The sequence below is a fragment of the Taudactylus pleione genome, unplaced genomic scaffold, assembly GCF_031769625.1.
Source record: "Taudactylus pleione unplaced genomic scaffold, aTauple2 ptg000015l, whole genome shotgun sequence".
NCBI lineage: Eukaryota > Metazoa > Chordata > Amphibia > Anura > Myobatrachidae > Taudactylus > Taudactylus pleione.
Genome location: NW_028284417.1, coordinates 3,059,911 through 3,081,659, shown reverse-complemented (window position 1 = coordinate 3,081,659; position 21,749 = coordinate 3,059,911). Strand labels below are relative to the sequence as shown.

Sequence of the window (21,749 nt, the reverse complement as noted above, 5' to 3'; positions counted from 1 at the left end):
TGGATCTTCTATTTCTGCACCTTAACAAATACAGAATTTACATAAGCATAAGAGCCTAAGGGGGTATTTATCAAAGCTTGTATAGAAATAAAATTGTGAGAGAAAGTACCAACCAATCAACTCTGTCAGTTTTGACAAAGTGTGTCAAATGTTAGTTAGAAGCTGATTGGTTAGCACTTTATCTCACAATTTTTTCTCTCCAAGATTTGATAAATACCCCCTGAAGACATAGACGGGCAATCTACTAATAGTAAAGAAATAAAGGCATTCTTAAGATATATACTCTAATTTCTCAACATAAGTGATGAATACTTTACTGGTTTGTGCTTTCCAGATAGCCTGTGTAATAATACAGTGCCAACTTTAAATCTTCCAGTAACAGGAATTGTTCATATGTTAAATGCATTTATGCAATAAAAATGCTTTCCCCGCCTCCCATATGTTTGTATTTATAGTTTATTTGGCTTTATCTTTCTGTTGAAGGTCAGTTTCCATTCCTGAAGATGCAGTGACATCAGTAGTAGCAGTGGTAACAGGTGATAGGCTACACAAGCAATCTTTACTTCCTTCATCATTGGTATCAACTATGACAATGTTGTCTATTGTGTTTTCTTTGCTGGGATGTTCAAGGTCCTGTTCTTTTAAGCTAATTTGAATGGGGAGAATATCAGTTTCACCTATATCTGGGTGCATTATTGTATGTCCTGAGGGCTCTAAGATCAGAATATTATTTGTAACTTCTGTTTTGACCTCCTGGTCATTTCTTGCATTATCATCTGGGTTTACTTCAGGTGTTGCCTGGCTGATTGGATTTTCCAATTCTCCAGTTTCTGCTGCAGTTTCGTCTGTTGCATTGTCTCTCGGCCTTTCCAATTCATGTGCAGTCTTGCTATCCTTGGTTTTCTGTGAATGTGTTTTCTGAGACCTGTTTGTAGGTATCTTTTTATTTTGCTCAGCCTTCTGTGTTTTGGGAGGTCCCCAAATAAAGTGCTCAGAGGGCTGGTAATAATGATAAGCAAATCGCAAAAGTCTCCTTCTTTCTTTCCTTTCTTTGATTGTGAATATAAAATACTCCAGTGCACTTTGTTTCATGTTTGGGATTGTGTTTTCAACAATAGACTCCTGAAGAAAAACCTTCACCAAGGGAGGCTTAAAGTTCTCATATCCAAGCTCTCCAAGACTTTTTAATATGCGGGTGATTCTTAAGTAGTTGTGCTGAGATCTAGAATGACAACAATGACATATAGAGTAATCTTTTCCAACACAATAACATAGCATGTTTTTCATATAACTTGTTTCCCCATGCCTTGATGAGTCAATGGCCTGCAAAGGCATATTTTCCCCTCAATTTAAGACAGCACTCACAATGAATAATATGTACCTTTGTATGCCTTATTTACACACAGACTTCTGATTTAAATTAACTTGGTCTGCAGCCTTCACATAACTTCTTAGTGATTCTAATATCTTTTTAATGTATAATGTTCTTTGTAATGACCCACATATAATGGATTTAGGTCAATAATATGCAAAATAACCATGACGTATAAAGGCATATTTTCTTACCCCGTTGGCTGCGGAGGCTTTTCTCATTTCTGTGCTGAGCTGATTTGTTTTATGCAGCGCTCATAACACAAATTATACCTTATTTTCACACTTTGACTCTTCAGAAAATAGTGTTAGTTTGCTTATGCCTATTGATACAGCAAAAAAAATAAAAATCTGCCAAAACAGTGTTTTATATTAAAAATGCAAGAAAGTGAAGTAAAAACGAATGTGTGTAATTTTTTTCCAACAGCCCCAAGAAATACCTTGTGGTTCTTGCTTCGGCATTAATCAACACATACATTTTCGTAAAAAATCAGCACTTGAAATAGCAAAACTTTGCTTTTTTTCTGTTTGCTAGATTAAATGAAATACGTAAAATGTGCAGGGAACAACATGGTAGCCCAACAAGGCTTACAATTTTGAAAAGTAGACAACCTAACACAAAGTGAGGGCATCCATGAGTTTATTGAAGCCAGGATGAGGGAGATCTGGGCATTAAATCTCCCCATCTCTGGACTCCTTTCCGTTTTCTGTAACATAAGGTGTTATTATCTGATGTTCTCTAGACAATAACTGTTAAGAGGGAACATTGTTCCAAGAGGGGCCTCCACTCTTTCAGACACGGGGTGCCATCAAGTGTATACGTGCCAGTATATAGCAAATCAGGTATATTTACTGCCCTCCCTAGCCTATGGCTCTACTAGTATGTCTGCAGTGCAGGATAATATTAAATGATCACCGAAAAATAACAGTTAACCCCCATATGTTTTGTAAGATGATTTCTTTCTGTCCTATGAAGGTGTCCATGAGATTATAGTTTTTCTCCCATCCTTATTCTTTAGAATGATTTCTGTATTGTAGGGGATTATTGTCTAGGGATTAAGGTATATTTACTAAAGTGAGAGTTTTTAGAAGTGGAGATGTTGCCCATTGCAACCAATCAGATTCTAGCTATTATCTTCCAGAAAGTGCTAGTTAAATGTTAAGTAGAATCTAACTGGTTGCTATGGGCAACATCTCCACTTGTAAAAACTCCCTCTTGTGTATATACTGTATATCCATAGGTCTTGAGAGCCCGTCTGAAGTTTTATAGAGAGGTGGAAAGTCTGATAGGGAGAGAGTTCCAGAGGTAGGGAGCAGCAAGGGCTGGCGGGAGTGGGAGGAAGTAATCAGTTGGGAGGAAAGGCGGCATTCATTAGCAAAGCAAAGAGGGTGGATGGGAGTGTGAAGGGAGATAAGGTCAGAGATGTAAATAGGAGAGGATTTGGTGAGGGCTTTGTAAGTTAGTGTGAGAAGTTTCAACTGGTTTCTGAAGGGCAAGGGGAGCTGTGTTAGGGCTTTTTAGGAGAGGGGAGGCAGTTTGCAGAGGAAGATGAGCTGGGCAGCAGCATTTAGGACAGATTGGAGTGGGGAGATGGGAGACATGGAGGCCAGATAAGAGGTTACAGTAGTCCAGTCTGGAGATGACCAGACGGGCCTTGGTTCGTCGAACCAGGCATTGGCAGCAAGCAATGCTCCTCAGCAGCCTCATGTGGCACAATAATGGTTGACTGGTATTTACACTGGAAAAATGGTAGGATTTAGTTACCTCAAAGGGGACCTGGTCACATCTCAAGGAGGGGCCATTGTTATACCATTTAAAGGAGAGTAGTACTGCTCATCCCAGTTCTTCAGGGGTGGAATGTTTCTATCCCATCTATTAAAGCAAAGGTCAATATCGGGCTGTTGCCGAGGGTACGCACTGCTTTTATCACCACCCTTAATTAACAATTCTAATTCAATCAATAAATTGGGCTGTGACTTTTTTAATAGCAATTCCGAGTCGTCGTTTTATATAGGGTAAGGATTTCAGTGATCAGCAGAGCAGTTAGCCTACAGGAAAGGGGGAGTTCCTTAACTGAGGGGATATTTAATGTCAAGAGGAGCAGGAAATCTCCTAATTTGTTTGCTGATCACATCTTATCTCACCATTATTGTTATACTTTGTTTATATAATGGAAACATGTAGCACAGAACTGCACAATGAAATACAATTAAAATAATTTTGTCCCTGCTCACACTCACCAGGGCCAATTTAGTCAGTCTTTGGACTACTTGAAAAAAAAAGCACATCCAAGGATAATCCCATTTAAAAATAGAGTGAACATATAAACTCCAAGGAGAAATTGACTTGCAGCCCTAGCTATAATTACCATATAGTCCCAATGACTTTTAATATCCTTGTAATGCACAGCATTATTGTACAGAGTAACTCTGAATACTATAAATAAATAAGGAACAATTATGAACTTTGTGTATAAGAGCCTGCAATCGAATAGAAAAATGATAATAAAACAAAACGAGTGTTTTGTCAGGTGGCGCTGCAGAATTTGTATGGACTATATAAATAACTGGTACTACTACTACTAATAATATTTGTGCATTATTAAAATATGGGTCTGTTGCCGACTATACCACAAACATGTTTGAGGGCATCAAACTGGTAAAACTTGAATGTATTTATATTCTGATAAAATTTTCACATAACTCTATCAGAGAGAAACTTGAGAAAGCAGTTAATGCAAATCATAGAACTGAGAGAGTAAATAGGGCAGGGATTTTTAACTGGTGTGGTCTGCTGGGCACAGTGTATACACAACCAGTCTTCAGGACTAGTCAGGGCACACAGCACAGAATTTGAGGGTGGTGAATGCAATGAGGTTGAGGAACACATCAAGCAAGAGCATGTTAAACACAGACTGAGAAGAGCAGTCTAGAAGAGACTGAGCCCTGTGGTGAGCAAGTAAGGTGATCTGAGTCTGAGTGGCAGCAATGTGTTGCATACAGTAGTGTGGCATGGAGCAGTAGGTTATAATTTTATCTAGTGGCACTGTGGCAAAAAGTGAATGGGTGGCACTGTGTTAGATAATGTGAATGGGTGGCATTGTTTTGCATAAATATGAACTGGGGGCATTGTGTGGCATAATGTGAACTGGGGCATTGTGTGGCATAATGTGAACTGGGGCATTGTGTGGCATAATGTGAATTGAAGCATTGTGGGTATTGTGTGGTATAATGTGATGTGGAGGCACTGTGTTGCATAAATGTAAATTGGGGTACTGTGTTGCATAAATATGAATTAGGGCACTGTCGTATTAATGTGAATTGGGACATTGTGTTGCATAAATGTCAACTGGAAGCACTGCATGGTATATTGTGAATTTGGGCACTGTGTTGCATACATGTGAATTGGGGCACTGTGTTGCATTAATGTCAACTGTGGCATGGTGTTGCATTGATGTGAACTGGGGCACTGTGTTGCATACATGTGAATGTTGGCACTGTGTTGCATTGATGTGAACTGGGGCACTGTGTTGCATAAATGTGATTTGGAATATTGATACTGTGTGGCATAATGTGAACTGGGAACACTGTGTGGCATAATGTGAACTAGGGGCATTGTGTGCCATAATGTGAACTAGGGGCATTGTGTGGCATAAGGTGAAACATTGTAATGATAAAATCTCTTCTTAAATAAAACCTATGGTGTACCATGACAACGTTAGCATCTTATTCAGTGTGACATGAGTTGAATAAGGTTGAAAATCTCTGACCTGGGGTAAACTACATACTGTAAGCAAATGCAACATTATTCAGGGCTTTGTAGGTGATGCCTGACTGCAAGCTTTTATAGGAGTATGATGAGGGAAGTATTTGCAAATTTAGCTTCAAGCATATCATGTTTACAAGAAAACAAGCTAAATTCTGTCTAGAACAGGGTATGACATGCAGGAATATCTCCAATCAACAATTTTCAAACCTCAGAGATAAAACAGAATACATTTTTTCCCATTCTTGGCCATTTGTCAGAACTATTGATGCAATATATTTCTTGTGAAATATATTACAGGCAACAACTAGAGCTTAAAAAGTATGCACAATCCTTTTGTTGAGTCACAGGGCTCACTTAGGACTTAAAATACCATTTGCTATTTTGATAACCAATAAGTAATATTTCGAGTTTTCTTCTAGTACAAACAAGTTTATTTTTATGTGTTTTTTCTATCATAATTCTAAATGCCAGTGTTCAAATATTAAGGTTTTAATTCTCTCTACTTCATCATGTCCCCATCCTTTTTAGTGGCCTTTAAACTCTGCAGTACTGCACACTGGAGATTGGAGGCGATTAAATAACTGCGGGATAGTCAAAAAATACTGCAGTTAATGATACAATCTAGTTTGCTGTGTACATGTATTACTTGCAAATATAGCATTGTCATAGGTGATTCAATCTCATAGGGGACACAAAATGGCAGTAATTGTTATTCTTAAGTGACATGAGAAACACTAGCTGAGATTTGGAAATGACAGAAGCATAGTTCTACAATGCTGTGTGTCATATACTTCCAAATAAAAAATGAATTACAAACATAAAATACATAGAAGAAAAGGCATTTACAAAAAGTTCAAGTCACTAAAATAGGCTAGAATGCAAATGTGTTGCATTTTTTTTGCTTTTGAGTTTAATGCAATATGTCATTTGTTTTAATATTTGTGTTTCACACAGAAGTGTCTGCATATACTTTTCTTTCCATATATTAGCTTTTATTCATTGAGATGATCACTGCAATTGTAGACAAGTGTGAGGTTCCGATATGGTCATACCTTTCAAATATATTAATTATCGCTACATACTACAGAATTAAAAACAAAACAGATTAATAGCAATGAAAACTGTACTTGAAAGCTACAGTAGGAGTATTGGTTATTGTGGCTTAAAAGGGTGGTACTGACACCTTAGCTGAGACTAGGGGGTATATTTACTAAAGTGAGAGTTCCCCATAGCAACCAATCAGATTCTAGCTATTATCTTCTAGAAGGTGCTAGTTAAATGTTAAGTAGAATCTGATTTATTTCCTATGGGCAACATCTCCACTTCTAAGTAAAAACTCTCACTTTAGTAAAATTACCCCTAACAATCAGAATAAAATTATTGTTCTTATCCTTTATAAATACTGCACCAACATATTGCATATGCATATCATTTACTAAAAGTCCAAGAGCTGGTCTCTTCTCTAACAATCATTCAATAATAACAACCGTTTGGTAATTATTAACTGGGGGATAGTAGTCATTGCCGTAACTAGGTGTGGGCTACCGGTGCCGCAGCACAGACCACATGGGCTCTGTGGGTGACACCTTCGCTGTCCCACGGCCCTTGTTTCTGGCTAGCAGGGTGCCTAGATTGCCGTCCGAAGTGTTCTGTGGATGCTCCAGACGGACACCCTGCAATCTGTGCAGTGTCACAAGCCACCACACTGGCAATGCTGTGCGGGGTGAACGCCGGGCAAGCGTTCGCTGAAGTCTCCTCCTTCCTCCTGTTTGGATCTGTGGTTAGCTGCATATTGTCTGCAGTTCCAGTCCTGGTTGCTGCTGAGCCTCTGCACTAATTACTGCCTGTCTGTGTGCACTATCAGGTGCAAACTGATTGATTCTCCTGTCTGAACACAGCCCAGGTGCTCTATAATCTGTCATTAGGGAAACTTGCTCTGGTAGCGCCCTGTTTCTGTTAAATTCCAGCCAGCCCTTCATTCCATGCCGGTGATAGCGTTCCATGTGTTTCCGGTTCCAGTGTGGTCTCCTGTTTTCAGTCGAGTTACCTGTGTCCAGTCAGCCCCTTTGTACCAGCCGCTTGTGCCATCGAGGTGGCACTGTCTGCCATAAGTATTACCAGCTGTTTGTGTCACCTGGGCGGCTCGGTCTGCATTCCTGTCTTCTGCCGTTTGTGTCATCCAGGCGGCACGGGCGCACCTCAGCATCCCGAGCATGCAATCTTGTGTACTATCGCTGTTGTCATCCCGGCGGCACTAAGCGCACCTAAACGCCCCAATTACGCAATCTTGTGTACAATCACTGGTGTCATCCTGGCAGCACTAAGCACACTTCAGCATCCTGAGTACACAATCTTGTATATGATCGCTTGTGCCATCCCGGCGGCACTAAGTGCACTTTAGCATCCAGAGTACACTACCCAGTGTACAACCGTTGGTGTCACCCCAGCAGCACTTAGCGCACCCTATCGTCCCCTTGCCAAGTTCATCCAGCCCTCAAGGCTACTGCACAGCCTGGAGGCTGCGACTCCTTTCAGTGACTGTTAGTACTGGCCCTCAGGCCACAACCAGCCCAGAGGCTGCTACCGTACCAAAGGCCGCACCTCATCCTATTGGCCCTCAGGCTGCTACTGGCCCAAAGGCCGCATCTCATCTTACTGGCCCACAGGCCTCAGCAAACCAGGCACCTCCAACTCTCAAGGCTGCTTCTGGCCCAAAGGCTGCATCTCACCCTATTAGCCCATAGGCCACAGCCCATCAGTTATCTTCAGCCCTCAAGGCTGCTACACAGCCGCATCAAGCCAAGGTATACCGGCCCTCAAGGCCGTAGCAGGACTAATACTCAATTACCTGACCTGAGCCTTAACATTATCACCGGACCCTTTTCAGGGTATTGTGATCCTCCATCATGGACCCCAGTCAGAACCCGGCTCATATTCTGGCTGGACAGATCCAGATTCTTACACAAAAGGTGCAGGAACTTTCTCTCCGTGTAGAGGAGATACATGGTGCCCCTGCTCCCACGGTTGTGGAACCCAGGTTAAGTTTGCCTGATTGGTTCTCCGGCAAACGAAAAGACTTTCTGAATTTTAGAGAAAGCTGTAAGCTCTACTTCCGCCTTTGGCCAAGGTCCTCAGGTTCACAGACCCAACAAGTAGGCATCATCATCTCCTTACTTCAGGGTGATCCACAAACCTGGGCCTTTGGGCTTCCTTTGTCCAGTCCGGCCCTCCAGACAGTGGAGGCATTCTTTACTGCACTTGGGTTACTCTATGATGACCCGGACAAGGCGGCCGTGGCATAGGCAAGTCTTCAGTCTCTTAAACAGCAGAATAGGGCGGCGGAAGATTGTTGTACGGAGTTCCGCAAGTGGGCAGTCGTTGTTGGTTGGAATGGTCCTGCTCTAAGAAGTCAGTTCCGATGTGGTTTATCGGACGAAATTAAAGATATCCTGGTCCAGTATCCTGCCCCAAGTTCCCTTAATGATCTTATGAGTTTGGCTTATTCGTGACGACCGACAGCTTCGGGAACGCAGAGTGGAGAAGAAGTTACCTTCTCAGCCCCCTCGATCTCCATTGTGGATGACTCCGTCTGACTCGGATGAACCCATGCAGATGGGTGCGTTCCGCCTTCCGCCCAAAGAGAAATGGAGGAGACGCTCGCTGGGGTTATGCCTCTACTTTGGTGGTAGAGGTCACTTGGCCCAACTTTGTCTTCTGAAGTTGGGAAAAGACAAGGTCTAGGTGAATTAGGGGAGGTACATCTAGGCCTTGCATCCATCTCACAGAAAAGTCTGTTCTGATAACTGCAGTAATTCATCTCTCCAACACACAGGTCTCCGTCCCAGCATTCGTTGACAGTGGTGCAGCAGACAACTTCATGGACTTGTCCTTTTTCCAAATTCTACGTCTGACCCCGCTGTCATTATCCACTCCTGTGTCAGTGATTGGATTGGATGGAACAAGCCTTTCCAAAGCTCCAGTGTTCTTCCGGACTCCTCTTCTACAGCTGTCGGTTGGTGTCTTACATTGTGAGGAACTTTCGTTTCTTCTTCTGCAGTGTCCTTTGGCTTCGGTGGTTCAGGGGTTACCCTGGTTAAAGAAGCATAACCCCGTGATCCAATGGCAGACCGGTGACATCTTGGAATGGCGTACATCGTGCTTCTCTCACTGTCTATCCTGACCTATTTGTCTGGCTGCTGCTGCTGTTGCCTCATCCATTCCAGCTCCACATAGAGACTTAGCTGAAGTTTTTTCTTAGAAAAAAGCTGATATCTTGCCTCCTCACCGATCCTTCAACTGCACCATTGATCTTTTACCCGGTGCCAGGCTTCCTAAGGGATGACTATATGCCTTGTCCATTCCGGAGGATAAGGCTATGCAGGACTATATCCCCGAGGCTCTGGATAAAGGCTATATTCACCCATCCAAATCCCCAGTAGGAGCAGGGTTTTTCTTTGTTGAGAAAAAGGATGGATCTCTTCGACCCTGCATAGACTTCTGTGGACTGAATAAAATCACAGTCAAGAATGCATATCCCTTGCCACTCATTTTGGTGCTCTTTGACCAACTGCGTGAGGAGTCTATCTTCTCCAAGATTGATCTCAGGGGCGCATACAATCTCATTTGCATCAGAGAAGGGGATGAGTGGAAGACAGCTTTTAACACCCATTCTGGACATTTTGAGTACCTGGTCATGCCGTTCGGCCTCTCCAATGCCCCAGCCGTGTTTCAAGATTTTATTAATAAAGTGTTAAGGGATGTTTTGGGAGTCTTTATGGTGGTCTATTTGGATGATATCCTCATTTATTACAAATCCGTGGCAGAACATCGGAGGCATGTCAGACTGACCTTGCAGAGGTTACTGGATAATGATCTCTATGCCAAATTGGAGAAATGTGAGTTTGATGTGAAGGAGGTATAATTCTTGGGCTACTGTATTTCTTTGCAGGGTTTCTATGGACCCTGGAAAAGTCAAAGCCATTCTAGACTGGGAGCAACCTGTGACGTTGAAGGCTATTCAACGATTTCTTGGCTTTGCGAATTACTACCGCAGGTTTATCAATTCCTTTTCTGCCATAGTCTCCCCCATCGTGTAGTTAACCAAAAAAGGAGCTGAAGTTGCAAATTGGTCACCCAGTGCCGTTCGAGCCTTTGACACCTTGAAGACGGCCTTTGTCTCTGCTCCTGTACTCCGGCATCCAAATCCAGAGCTTCAATTAATTATGGAGGTTGCACCTCTGAGATTGGAGTAGGCGCTATCCTGTCTCAGAAAGATGTCAAGGACGGTAAGCTGCATCCTTGTGCCTTTTTCTCCAGGAAATTCGATTCTGCAGAGAAGAATTACAATGTGGGCAACCGGGAGCTGTTGGCGATTAAGTGGGCCTTTTTTGAGGACTGGAGGCATTGGTTGGAGGGGGCTAACCATGTGGTGATAGTCCTCACTGATCACAAGAATCTGGCCTATATCGAGACGGCGAAAAGGTTGAATGCGAGACAGGCACGATGGGCCCTGTTCTTCACCCACTTCAATTATGTGATTTCTTTTCGACCTGGGTCCAAGAATATTAAAGCGGATGCACAGTCTCGTAGCTTCCCAGTATGTCAACCGTCCAGAGCTTCGGAAGAGTCCATCATTCCAGCTTCTAGGATTCATTCTGCTGTCACCCGGACCCTGGCGGATTCTCTCAGGGCTTGTCAAGCTGAAGCTCCTCCTAGTATGCCATCAGGTCTACTGTTTGTCCCTGAGAGACTTCGCAAAGTGGTGTTGAAAGACTTTCATTCCTCCAAGGCAAGGGGTCATCCTGGCATTTCTAGGACTCTCATACTTTTATCTCGATCTGTGTGGTGGCAGTCCCTATCGAGAGACACTCGTAAGTTTGTCCTTGCCTGTGACATTTATTCTAGAAATAAGACCCTCAGGACTGCTCTGCAAGGTTTGTTGTGTCCCCTTCCAACACCCTCAAAAGCATGGACCCACATTGCGATGGACTTTGTCGTGGACCTTCCGGTATCTTCTCGTTGTACCGTCATCTGGACCATCGTAGACCATTTCTCCAAAATGGTGCATTGTATTCCCCTGGTCAAGTTACCATGTGTCAAGGAGCTGTCTGCACTGTTCTTAAAGCATGTCTTCAGGCTCCATGGGCTTCCAGTGGATATTGTCTCTGATCGAGGGACGCAATTTGTTGCCCTGTTCTGGAGGTGCTTTTGTGCGGATCTCGGCATTAATGTCAGCCTGTCATCAGGTTACCACCCGCAGTCTAATGGGCAGACGGAGCAGGTCAATCGGTCCCTAGGGCAGTACCTTTGCCATTTCATCTAGAAATGTCAAGACAATTGGGCTTCACTGTTGCCCTTTGCAGAATTTGCCTACAACAACTCCTGCCATTCTGCTTCCTCTGTCTCTCCTTTTTACTACAACTCTGGGATCCATCCTAGGAGCAATTCTTTTGTAACCTTCAGTTACCAAAACGCCTTCTTCTTCATCCGTTTCGAGGCTATGGTCAGTTTGGAGGAAGGTGCATCAGTTTCTCCTTCAGGCATCAGGTCGGTCCAAATTGTGGGCTGATAAGCACTGAAGGCCCTGTAATTTCAAAATAGGATGGTTGTCAAGTAGAAATATCAATCTACGTCAGAGGTCACAAAAGCTGGGGCCCAAATTCATTGGCCCATTTGCATCATTGCTCAGATGAATCGTGTGGCCTTTTCGACTGAAACTACCAAGGACTCTGAAGATCAATAATACCTTTCATTGCTCCCTCCTCAAACCGCTGTTTCTTTCCTCCAACTTTTCTCCTAGACGTCTGGTCAGACCTCCACCTGTGCTCGTCCGAGGGCGTCAGGAATTTGTTGTGGAAAAGATCCTTGACTCCAGAATTTCCCAGGGATCTCTTCAGTTTCTGGTCCACTGGAAGGGGTATGGACCTGAGGAGCATTCCTGGGTCGCAGAAAACTCTTTGCATGCTCCGGCCCTGAAGAGAAGATTCTTCTTGAACTTTCCAGATAAGCCAGGGTCTAGGGGTTCTGTAACCCCTCATCAAGGGGGAAGGGGGGTACTGTCACAAGTCACTGCACTGGCAATGCTGTGCGGGGTGAACACAGGGCAAGCATTCGCTGAAGTCTCCTCCTTCCTCCTGTTTGGATCTGTGGTTAACAGCATATTGTTTGCAGTTCCAGTCCTGGTTGCTTATGAGCCTCTGGACTAAATTACTGCCTGTCTGTGTGCACTATCAGGTGCAAACTGATTGATTCTCCTGTCTGAACACAGCCCAGGTGCTCTATAATCTGTCATTAGGGAAACTTGCTCTGGTAGCGCCCTGTTTCTGTTAAATGCCAGCCCTTCAATCCATGCCGGTGATAGCGTTCCATGTGTTTCCAGTTCCAGTGTGGTCTCTTGTTTTCAGTCGAGTTACCCATGTCCAGTCAGCCCCTTTGTACCAGCAGCTGGTGTCATCGAGGCGGCACTGTCTGCCATAAGTATTACCAGCTGTATGTGTCACCTGGGCGGCTCGGTCTGCATTCCTGTCTCCTGCCGTTTGTGCCATCCAGGCAGCACGGGCGCACCTCAGCGTCCTGAGTATGCAATCTTGTATACAAGCGCTGGTGTCATCCCGGCGGCGCTAAGCGCACTTCAGCATCCAGAGTACACTACCCAGTGTACAAACGCTGGTGTCATCCCGGCGGCACTCAGCGCACCCTATCGTCTCCTTGCCAAGTTCATCCAGCCCTTAAGACTGCTGCACAGCCTGGAGGCTGCAACTTCTTTCAGTGACTGTTAGTACTGGCCCTCAGGCCACAACCAGCCCAGAGGCTGCTACCAGCTGAAAGTCCGCACCTCATTCTACTAGCCCTCAGGCCACAACCAGTCCGGGCTGCTACCGACCCAAAGGCCACATCTCATCTTACTGGCCCACAGGCCTCAGCAAACCAGGCAACTCCAACTCTCAAGGCTTCTTCTGGCCCAAAGGTCGCATCTCACCCTACTGGCCCATAGGCCACAGCCAATCAGTTATCGTCAGCCCTCAAGGCTGCTACATGGCCACATCAAGTTAAGGTATACTGGCCCTCAAGGCTGTAGCAGTACTAATACCCAATTACCTGACCTGAGCCTTAACATGCAGCCAACCAGGCTTCCTCAGGATGCCCTGTCAGTGATGCACTTACTAGTGCTGGCAGCCCTGACCCTTTTGCACGATGTCAAGACCTCACGTACGCGACGTTTGATGCTCAGGTAGCAGGACAGTCACAGGGCGCATTTGTCCCCTGTTACAGCCCTGAAAGTAGTAAAAATATATTGCTGCAGAGTACTCTGATAATATTTGGAAAGCATAAGTTGTAGAGTAAACAGTGACAGCAATGAAAAATATACATACTCATTCAGGTGCTGAAATCTCTCTTGCCAGTTTGCAGCTCGTGAGATGTTTCCAGTCTTGTCTATCAATTTTAACCCAAAAAAATCCATCATCATCTTGTATGCCAAGATGAATCTTTTATTTGCTTCTTTTGTCTTTTTAAATTCCTTTGGAGAAAAAGAAGAGGGACATTGTTATTGTCGAAACATTGAATGCATTTTAACATACATTATTTATTATTACAAACTGCAGAACCATGTTGTGAATGAGGGTAGATGTATTTATTAAAATATGAGTAACTACATTTTTACTTAATATTTTCAGAAATAAGTTATTTAATACACAAACACTATACTATACTATACATAAAATGGTAGTGGCCCTATCTATATAAGGTTTGTATCACTCCACACCTCTCCAGTCTACACATTCATAGTTGCATGGTAACCAGTACTCATTTTGACCCATAAAATGTATTGCCATTCATATGACACTATGTGAAGGGAGGATAACAAGTGGAATGGTATACTGCAAATGTTCTCAATGTTGACTGCTGTCTGTGCTTGTTTACCCAGCAGCTTTGTGGCTTTGGAGCCTTTATCGCAGAAGGATCTTTGGTAGCGCCCTTCCTGCTCCCCAGCCTTCCATCTCACATTCTGTATGTGCATGCTCAGCCTAGAAGATGTGCATGCACAGTGTCAGAAATAGTAGTGCATTTATAGCGATAGCTATCACTACATTGCCAAGCTCTTACATGAGACAACCTTTTATCGGAGCTGCTGTCCTCGCAAGAGATTTTTGATATACAGGGGAAAATGCAGGATTTCTAGAGGGAAATTTCCAAATACTTGCTTTTAGAGCGAGTATTGCCAACCCATGAAGAGGGCATAATTAGCATATAACAAGTTATAGTCTGCCTCATACAAAGTGCAGTGTATGTAATACTTCAAACATATACATGGCCAGTGATCACAGTAAGCTGTTAGATGTGGCATTATGACCAGCCTATCTGAGCTGAATGTTTTTTGTTTTAATTTATTTTCTAGATGTGCGCACCATTTCACAATCCAAGTTCCCTCCTCTGCTGAGCATTGGAGTCTGTGGGGTTCATTTTCGAAGTGTTGGGTTGTAACTAGCAAGACAGGGCTAGTAAATATCGGGCATAAACACGAACAGAAGAGTCGGGTTTTACAACTCGATACTTTGTAAATAAACCCCTGAAAGTGTTGCAGAAAACCTACCATTGACGCTGGACATTCAGTATATGTACACATTGATATCTTTATACAATGGATAAGTGTGTGTAATACAGTATTAATAATTAACACTATAGATGGTCTATAGCAGAATTTCCCAAATTCAGTCTCAGGGGCCCTAACATTGCATGTTTCCCAGTTCTTTTAGATTGGTTCACAGATGTATTGTATGTAGTAAAATATTATTATATAAAACTGTTATTGCGGTCATGATCCAAGCCGCTGGCTGGAAGGATACGTGGTTTCCAGGCGACTGGAAACCCCCCTGTGTTTGCCTATGCGCTGTGAAAGTTAATTTGTCATTGCTGTGATAATTAATGGGGCCTATTTTTCAATAGTAAAAATTAGGTCCCTAAATTTTGCAATCTCATTGCTGTTCATTTGAATAGGTTTGTTTTTAGATAGATTGAATATGTATTCTAAGAAATTGCAAAATCATAAATATATATATATATATACAAATTACATAAGTATATTGCCACATCTGATCACAATTTTTAAAAAGTCCAGCACACTTTTTCTCCCAGCACTAGGGATAATATCCTGCACTGCGTTCCTTTTCTTCTTAGTAGTACTGCAGCTCCCCTATCACTAATCCTGGACTCTAACAGGATACAAAGATTTTGTAAAAATAGAGTACAATGAGAGCGCTCCATAGTGCTTAAAAGTGTTATTCACCGTACATATACATAAACACGAGGATCACTAATGAGTGAACCCGTACCAAATAACTCACGGAGTGGGCTGGATACCACTTGGTGTTATCACAAATATCCCAGGCAACAGCTCCAAACACCGCTGATGAACCACTGGGAACGAGCCACGTGCTGCTGACACGGAGAAGTGTTAGAAAGCCACATCATAATGCGTTTCATAATCAACTCCGTCAGAGGGCTCTCTTGTCTAACACTGGAGGCTTGTATTAACTGGGCTCTGCACCAATTAGAACCAGCCTTTTTTCATCATGAATATTCATAAGCATACATTAAGAACAGGTCTAAGGCCCTCATTCAGAGCCGGACGCTCTGAGCAGAGCGCTCGCTCTGAATGAGGGCCGTCCTCCATAAAAATGGAGCGTCCTCCTGGACGCTCGTATAGCTGTGGGTCACCACCCACAGCACATACGAGCGTGCAGGATGATGGTCGCGATGGTCTTGACCATCGCGACCATCGCCAGTGCGACCAGAAGCCTGTGGTCGGGGTTTTCGACCACAAGCCCTGGAGTGATTTTGGCTCTATCAGAGCCAAAATCACTCCCACTGACATCACTAGTGATGTCAGTGGGCCGGCTTCTGACGGTAGGCGTTCCCTTGGGAACGCCCCCATCTGGGAGACACGCCCCCGGCACGCCCACCAAAGGGGGCATGCTGTCAATCAACATTGACAGCACGCCCCCTTTGATCAGACACAACGAGCGAAGGAAAGTCCTTCGCTCGTCGCGTCTCGCGCATGCGCACGACGGAGCTCCCTCCGTCGTGTGCATGCTCAGTGCACACCATCGACCCACTTGCGAGCGGACAGCCGCTCGCGAGTGGGTCTGAATCAGGCCCTAAATATGAACTTCTGTGCGTTATTTAAATGGTTTTAAAACGACATCTACTACCACGGACCTGCCAATCTTTTATACTATTTTTATAGCTATTTTTCGAGATATAATATTTTAACATCGATGGTTTCACTTGGTAACGACAGCGACCATCAATGCACGTCAATTGGTTTTACTGTTAGTTTGTTATTATTTATTATGTCCCTTTTCAGCAATTTACCTGTATGTTCATGGACTTCTGAACATATATATGCCAATCCCTAAACAGATTTTAAATAGATAAAAATCAATAAAGAGACATATGCAAGTGCACACTCTACTAGCATTTGTCTCTTTATGCTTGCAGCACTACAAGTCTCAGCAGGTAGCACCTCACATTGTGCTTAGGGTGTGCAATCTAGGGCCCCTCCCCCTATGTATTTTGTACTGTGTATATGTATGTACACTGGAAGGACGAGACTACTTCCACCTTGATTAGCACCCCTCTCACCTGTTCCTGGGTGTTTTTAATTAGCAAGGATTCCTTGCACTCCAAGACTGCACATCTAATGAGGCACACTGAGACCTATTATATATATGCTGTGTCAGTTTTGGGACTGGTTTTGGGGTGCGGGGCTCTCTGGGCTGGTGTGGCTGGACTGCTTCATGGCATCATAATGTACACTTTTTCACTTCTTTAGTTTGTTTTTTGTATATGTAGCACTGTATACACTTTTTATTATAACCTCTTACTTATGTAGGACTTAACACATTATTCTTTAACCCTCACTTTAAATCTCACACTAGTGTGTTGCCATGGGGCGGTTCTGATGGGTTGGCCTGTGGGGTCCCGTGCCCTATATTTGTTCCATAGAAGTGTTAGGGACCTGCCTGATAGAGGTCACCTGGACGCGGTGGGCAGGCCCATAATTATGCAAATAACCTCTTTGATGCTATTCAGCAGTTATATTATTAGGTTCAGCATGGTTAGAGTGTGCACTTGCATTTGTCTCTTTATGCATGCAGCACTACAAGTCTCAGCAGGTAGCACCTCACATTGTGCTTAGGGTGTGCAATCTAGGGCCCCTCCCCTTAGATAAAAATCAATGTTTTCCCTAATTTAGGATGGGGACCATCGATTTACTCAATGATTGTTTTTTTATTTTTACCTTAATTTCTCTATGAATACATATTCATTGTCATCTGGCCACCCTGATTGTATTCAACCTCACATATGTCCATCTATAGTTAAATAATGATTTAGATACAATCAAAAATGTTTATATACAGTCAAACATCTCTGGGGATCATGTATGAGTTATTTCAACAATTATTAGAATAAAATATTTTATATCACATAAACTCTCTATTTCAGACTGATAATACATCACATAATCCAGTGGTTCCCAAACTTTTTGGAATCACGACGCCCTAGAGTATCAGCATTGTTTTCATGGCACCCCTGGGCCAAAAGTTTGTTATTAAAAAATTCTGAATAAAATGTAGTAAAGTAAATTTTGCTTATCTGTCATCCTTATGTTCAGTTATGTGGTGGTGGACAGGTTTGTGCTTCTGTTTGTCCACATATTTACATTACATTGACAATAAATAATTTGATTTAGTGCTGGACCACCAACCTGAGGCACCTCTGCAAGTGTCCAGAGGCACCTCAGGGTGCCACGGCGCACAGTTTTGGAACCACTTGCATAATCAAAACATGTAAAATATACTCTAAAAAAATTATGATTGATATACAATGCGGATATATTTGTACAAAACCTGAAGGCTGTTTCTGAGATCTCACTTTGATATATTCCTTAAAATTATAATAGCTATGGTACAAAGTGTATCAATACCTATTCATATACATACTATACTTCATGTTTCTTTTATAAATGGGGTAATTTCATAGCCCTCGTTTAATCCTTAGAGGACAAGGGTAATTAGAGTGAAATCCAAATTGTTTCTCTTTTGAAGAGTGTGTTATCCCTATTACCTCCTCCTTTATTTAGGGGTACTGTTTCTATACCCTTAAACCCTCAGGGTTTCTACATATTATGAAACTGCTGGAAGTGTCTTGGTACACTAGGATTAGGAACCCCATTCTTTATATTTTGCACATGTTCAAGTACTCTTATTTTCAAGGAATACTTGGTTTTGCCAATGTATTTTAATCTACACAGGCATGTTAATAAATAAACTACATATGTGGAGTTACAATTAATAAAACTGTTGATCATATTTTCATCTTTCTCAGTTTCTTCTCCCTTTTCCCCTAATGGACATATCTTGCATCTTCCACAAGGAAAGAAACCTTTTATGCATGTTAGAAAACTGTTGGGGGAACTTATCCTGTAGCGGTTCTAGATAACTATTAAGACAGAGCTGATTGGCCTTTGTGAAAACAAGATTTGGATGATCAGGCAACTCTTCAGATAACACAGGATCCAGATTTAAAATATGCCAGTTATTCTTTAAGATTTTTTTCAATTGATTTTCAAAATTGCTGTATGGAGTTACAAAAGGACAATTAAAAGATCCATCTAGAAAATGGGCCTCGGACTGCATACCCTGAACATATATACACACACACACATATATACATATATATATATATATATATATATATAATCTCCAATATATCTGCACTGGTGCTCACTTCAAGAAACATAATACCACTCCAGAGAAAGGAAGGGCACTCAGAGACTTTTTATATGCATAAAAGAAGGTAATAATAAAAAACAACTTGTGGATGCGGACTATTAGGACAACAAGGTATACAAATGGTTGCTGGGGGAATACCAGAATGAAACCTTATGTGGTTAATGTGAGACAACGTCGACCGTGGCAGTCTAAAAAATATAAGAGGGATGGACATCCATCGCCACAAGTCAGAGTGACAGTGACTTTTGCTTTACTGACTCAGATGAATCTGTAAAATCTATGGCAGCCTCCCGTGGAGAAAGAGAATACTGCCAAAGAAAAACCACCCGCCGGGGGGGCAAAGGAAGAGAGGGTGGAAGAAGGAATGTAAAGAAGACCACCTAATCTTTAATCTTCAAAATAGAACCCTTAGCAACACTGAAATGCGGGTGTTGCAAAAAGGTTTATCATTTGTACCAACTAATCGTCATGATGATTTTACCTGGAAAAAAGACATACACAAATTCTCACGTAAACTCCGCTTGAAGGAATTTTTCCAATCTAAACCCGCTAGCAATACCTCGGTTGACAAGTTTTTACAGTCTTAAACTAGATCTAAATTTGATCCAGTATCCAATAATCCATCATTGAAAACATTCAACAGGTTATTAGATGAGTCTGTAACCAAATACACTAATACACCATGTAAGGTCCATGCTAATCTTAGTAAGGATGAATTGAAGGCTCTTAAGGAACTAGGATCATATCAAGACATCATTATTAGGCCTGCCGATAAAGGCGGAGCCATTGTGATACAAAATATTGAAGATTATCGGTCAGAGATCAGCAGACAACTTTCTGAACCAGGAGTATATTCTAAATTAAGCAAAAATCCTACTACAGAATTTCAAAATGAACTTTATAATATTCTCATTAATGCTAGAGATGAGGGCAAAATCAACAATCAATTATTAAAGGCATTGTATCCAGAATTCCCTAAAGTTTCTCTATTATACTTTTCCAAAAGTTCACGAGGATGCTACTAGACCACCAGGGAGGCCTATAATATTGGCCCAGGAATCCCTGTATCAGCCGGTGGCTCAGCTCTTAGATCACATTTTGCAACCATTACTCCCATTGGAAAAAACTTTTCTTAAAGATACCTCAAGCTTTCTGAAATTGATGATGGATCTTAAAACTGTCCCCCCGGGTACTCTTCTTTGTTGTCTAGATGTATGCAATTTGTATACCTCAATTCCACATCATGATGGATTACAAGCTATGAAGATATTTCTGGAGGAACGTCTTGCGGCTAAAATTTTTGATGCTGATCTTTTTTTGACTTTATTGGAATGCACACTGTATACATTTTTTTTTCTATACGATGGTGAATATTATCTGCAGAACCGTGGCTGTGCCATGGGTTCTGCAGTAGCACCATCGTATGCGAAAATATACATGTTCAATCAAGAAAAAAGGATGTTTTTCAGCAACCATGACGTTTTTTCAAACATACTTCTATAAACTCGTTATATAGATGACGTTTTTATGTTGTGGATGGGCGGTCCTGATCTATTGGAGACTTTAATGCATGAAATCAATAATATGGGCTCTGCAATTAAATTTACATATGTTTACAGCTTGGAACAAGCAAATTTTCTGGACATTAAAATTAAGATTGTGGATGAAATGGTACACACTGATATTTTTCAGAAAGTAACGGACAGGAACAAGTTTTTGATGGCATCTAGCCACCATCCCCAAGCCTTAAAAAAGGTGTTACCATTATCAAAGATGATGAGAATATCTAGAATTATCAGTGATCCGTCTAAAATCCCAGATCAAATTGATATTTTAATCGAGAAATTTCTGACAAGAGGCTACGACAAATCCACCCTTTTACAGCAGAAAAATAGGGTGTTGAAAATGAAGAGAGAAGATCTCTTGAAATCTGGGAATAGAGAGACGGACAATCTCATTCCTTGGTCCAGTGAATATTCTTTGGCTAGTCCCATAATACGTAGAGCAACAAAAGCTCTTTGGCCCATTGTCTCTACCGACAAAGATCTACCTGTATTTAAAAACAAATGACCTGTAGCAGCATTTTAACGAGGTCATAATTTACGGGACCTTTTAGTACATTCTGACATTACAGGTAGAAATTTGCCTTCATTATCTAATGTACATAAGAAATCTCCGGGCTGCTATAAGTGCCTTAATTGCATCACGTCTAAATTCTTATTGAATGTGAAATCATTCAAACATCCACATCGTGACTATTCTTTTGATATTAAACATATATTGACATGTACATCATCACATGTGGTATACATTATCATCTGCCCATGTGCGTTATACTACGTGGGTCAGACCATTAGGAAATTCTGTGAGCGCATGGCCTTACACTGCTCGGCCATTAAACTGGTACTTGAGGGGAGAGACATTGATCAGCCCGTCGCCCGTCACTTCAAATCTGCAGGACACAATTTAACATAATTGAAATATGTCATAATTGATCATGTACAAGAGTCTCCAAGAAGGGGTGACAGAGCTAAAATCCTCCTGAACAAAGAAGCAAGATGGATTTTTAAACTTAACACCGTTCATCCGAACGGCTTAAAATGATAAAGTGAATTGGAACACACTTTTCTAGCATTTTTATTGGACACTTTTTTTCATATTAATTTATTACTTTAAGAATATATTTTTTTTCCATATTTTTTTCATTTTTTTATTTATACTATAGGGATTTTTTCATATAACATATGTTGGATATTATTTTGATGTTTTATCTTTGTGTTTCACTATGGTGTATTTTTCTTTTCTTTTATTGT

General features: G+C 41.9%; 1 protein-coding gene across 2 annotated transcripts in view; it reads right to left on the bottom strand.

The window, feature by feature from the left end:
* Positions 1-314: 314 nt before the first annotated feature.
* Positions 315-21,749, bottom strand: part of OGFRL1 (opioid growth factor receptor like 1) — a 103,115-nt gene continuing 81,680 nt past the window's right edge. For both annotated transcript variants that reach the window (XM_088470517.1, XM_088470518.1), the window contains exons 6-7: positions 13,513-13,658; positions 315-1,222 (exon numbers count right to left, since the gene is read on the bottom strand). In XM_088470517.1, coding sequence (XP_088326643.1) covers positions 457-1,222; positions 13,513-13,658 — 912 coding nt within the window. In that variant the 3' untranslated portion in view covers positions 315-456. The remainder of the gene's footprint in view (positions 1,223-13,512; positions 13,659-21,749) is intronic.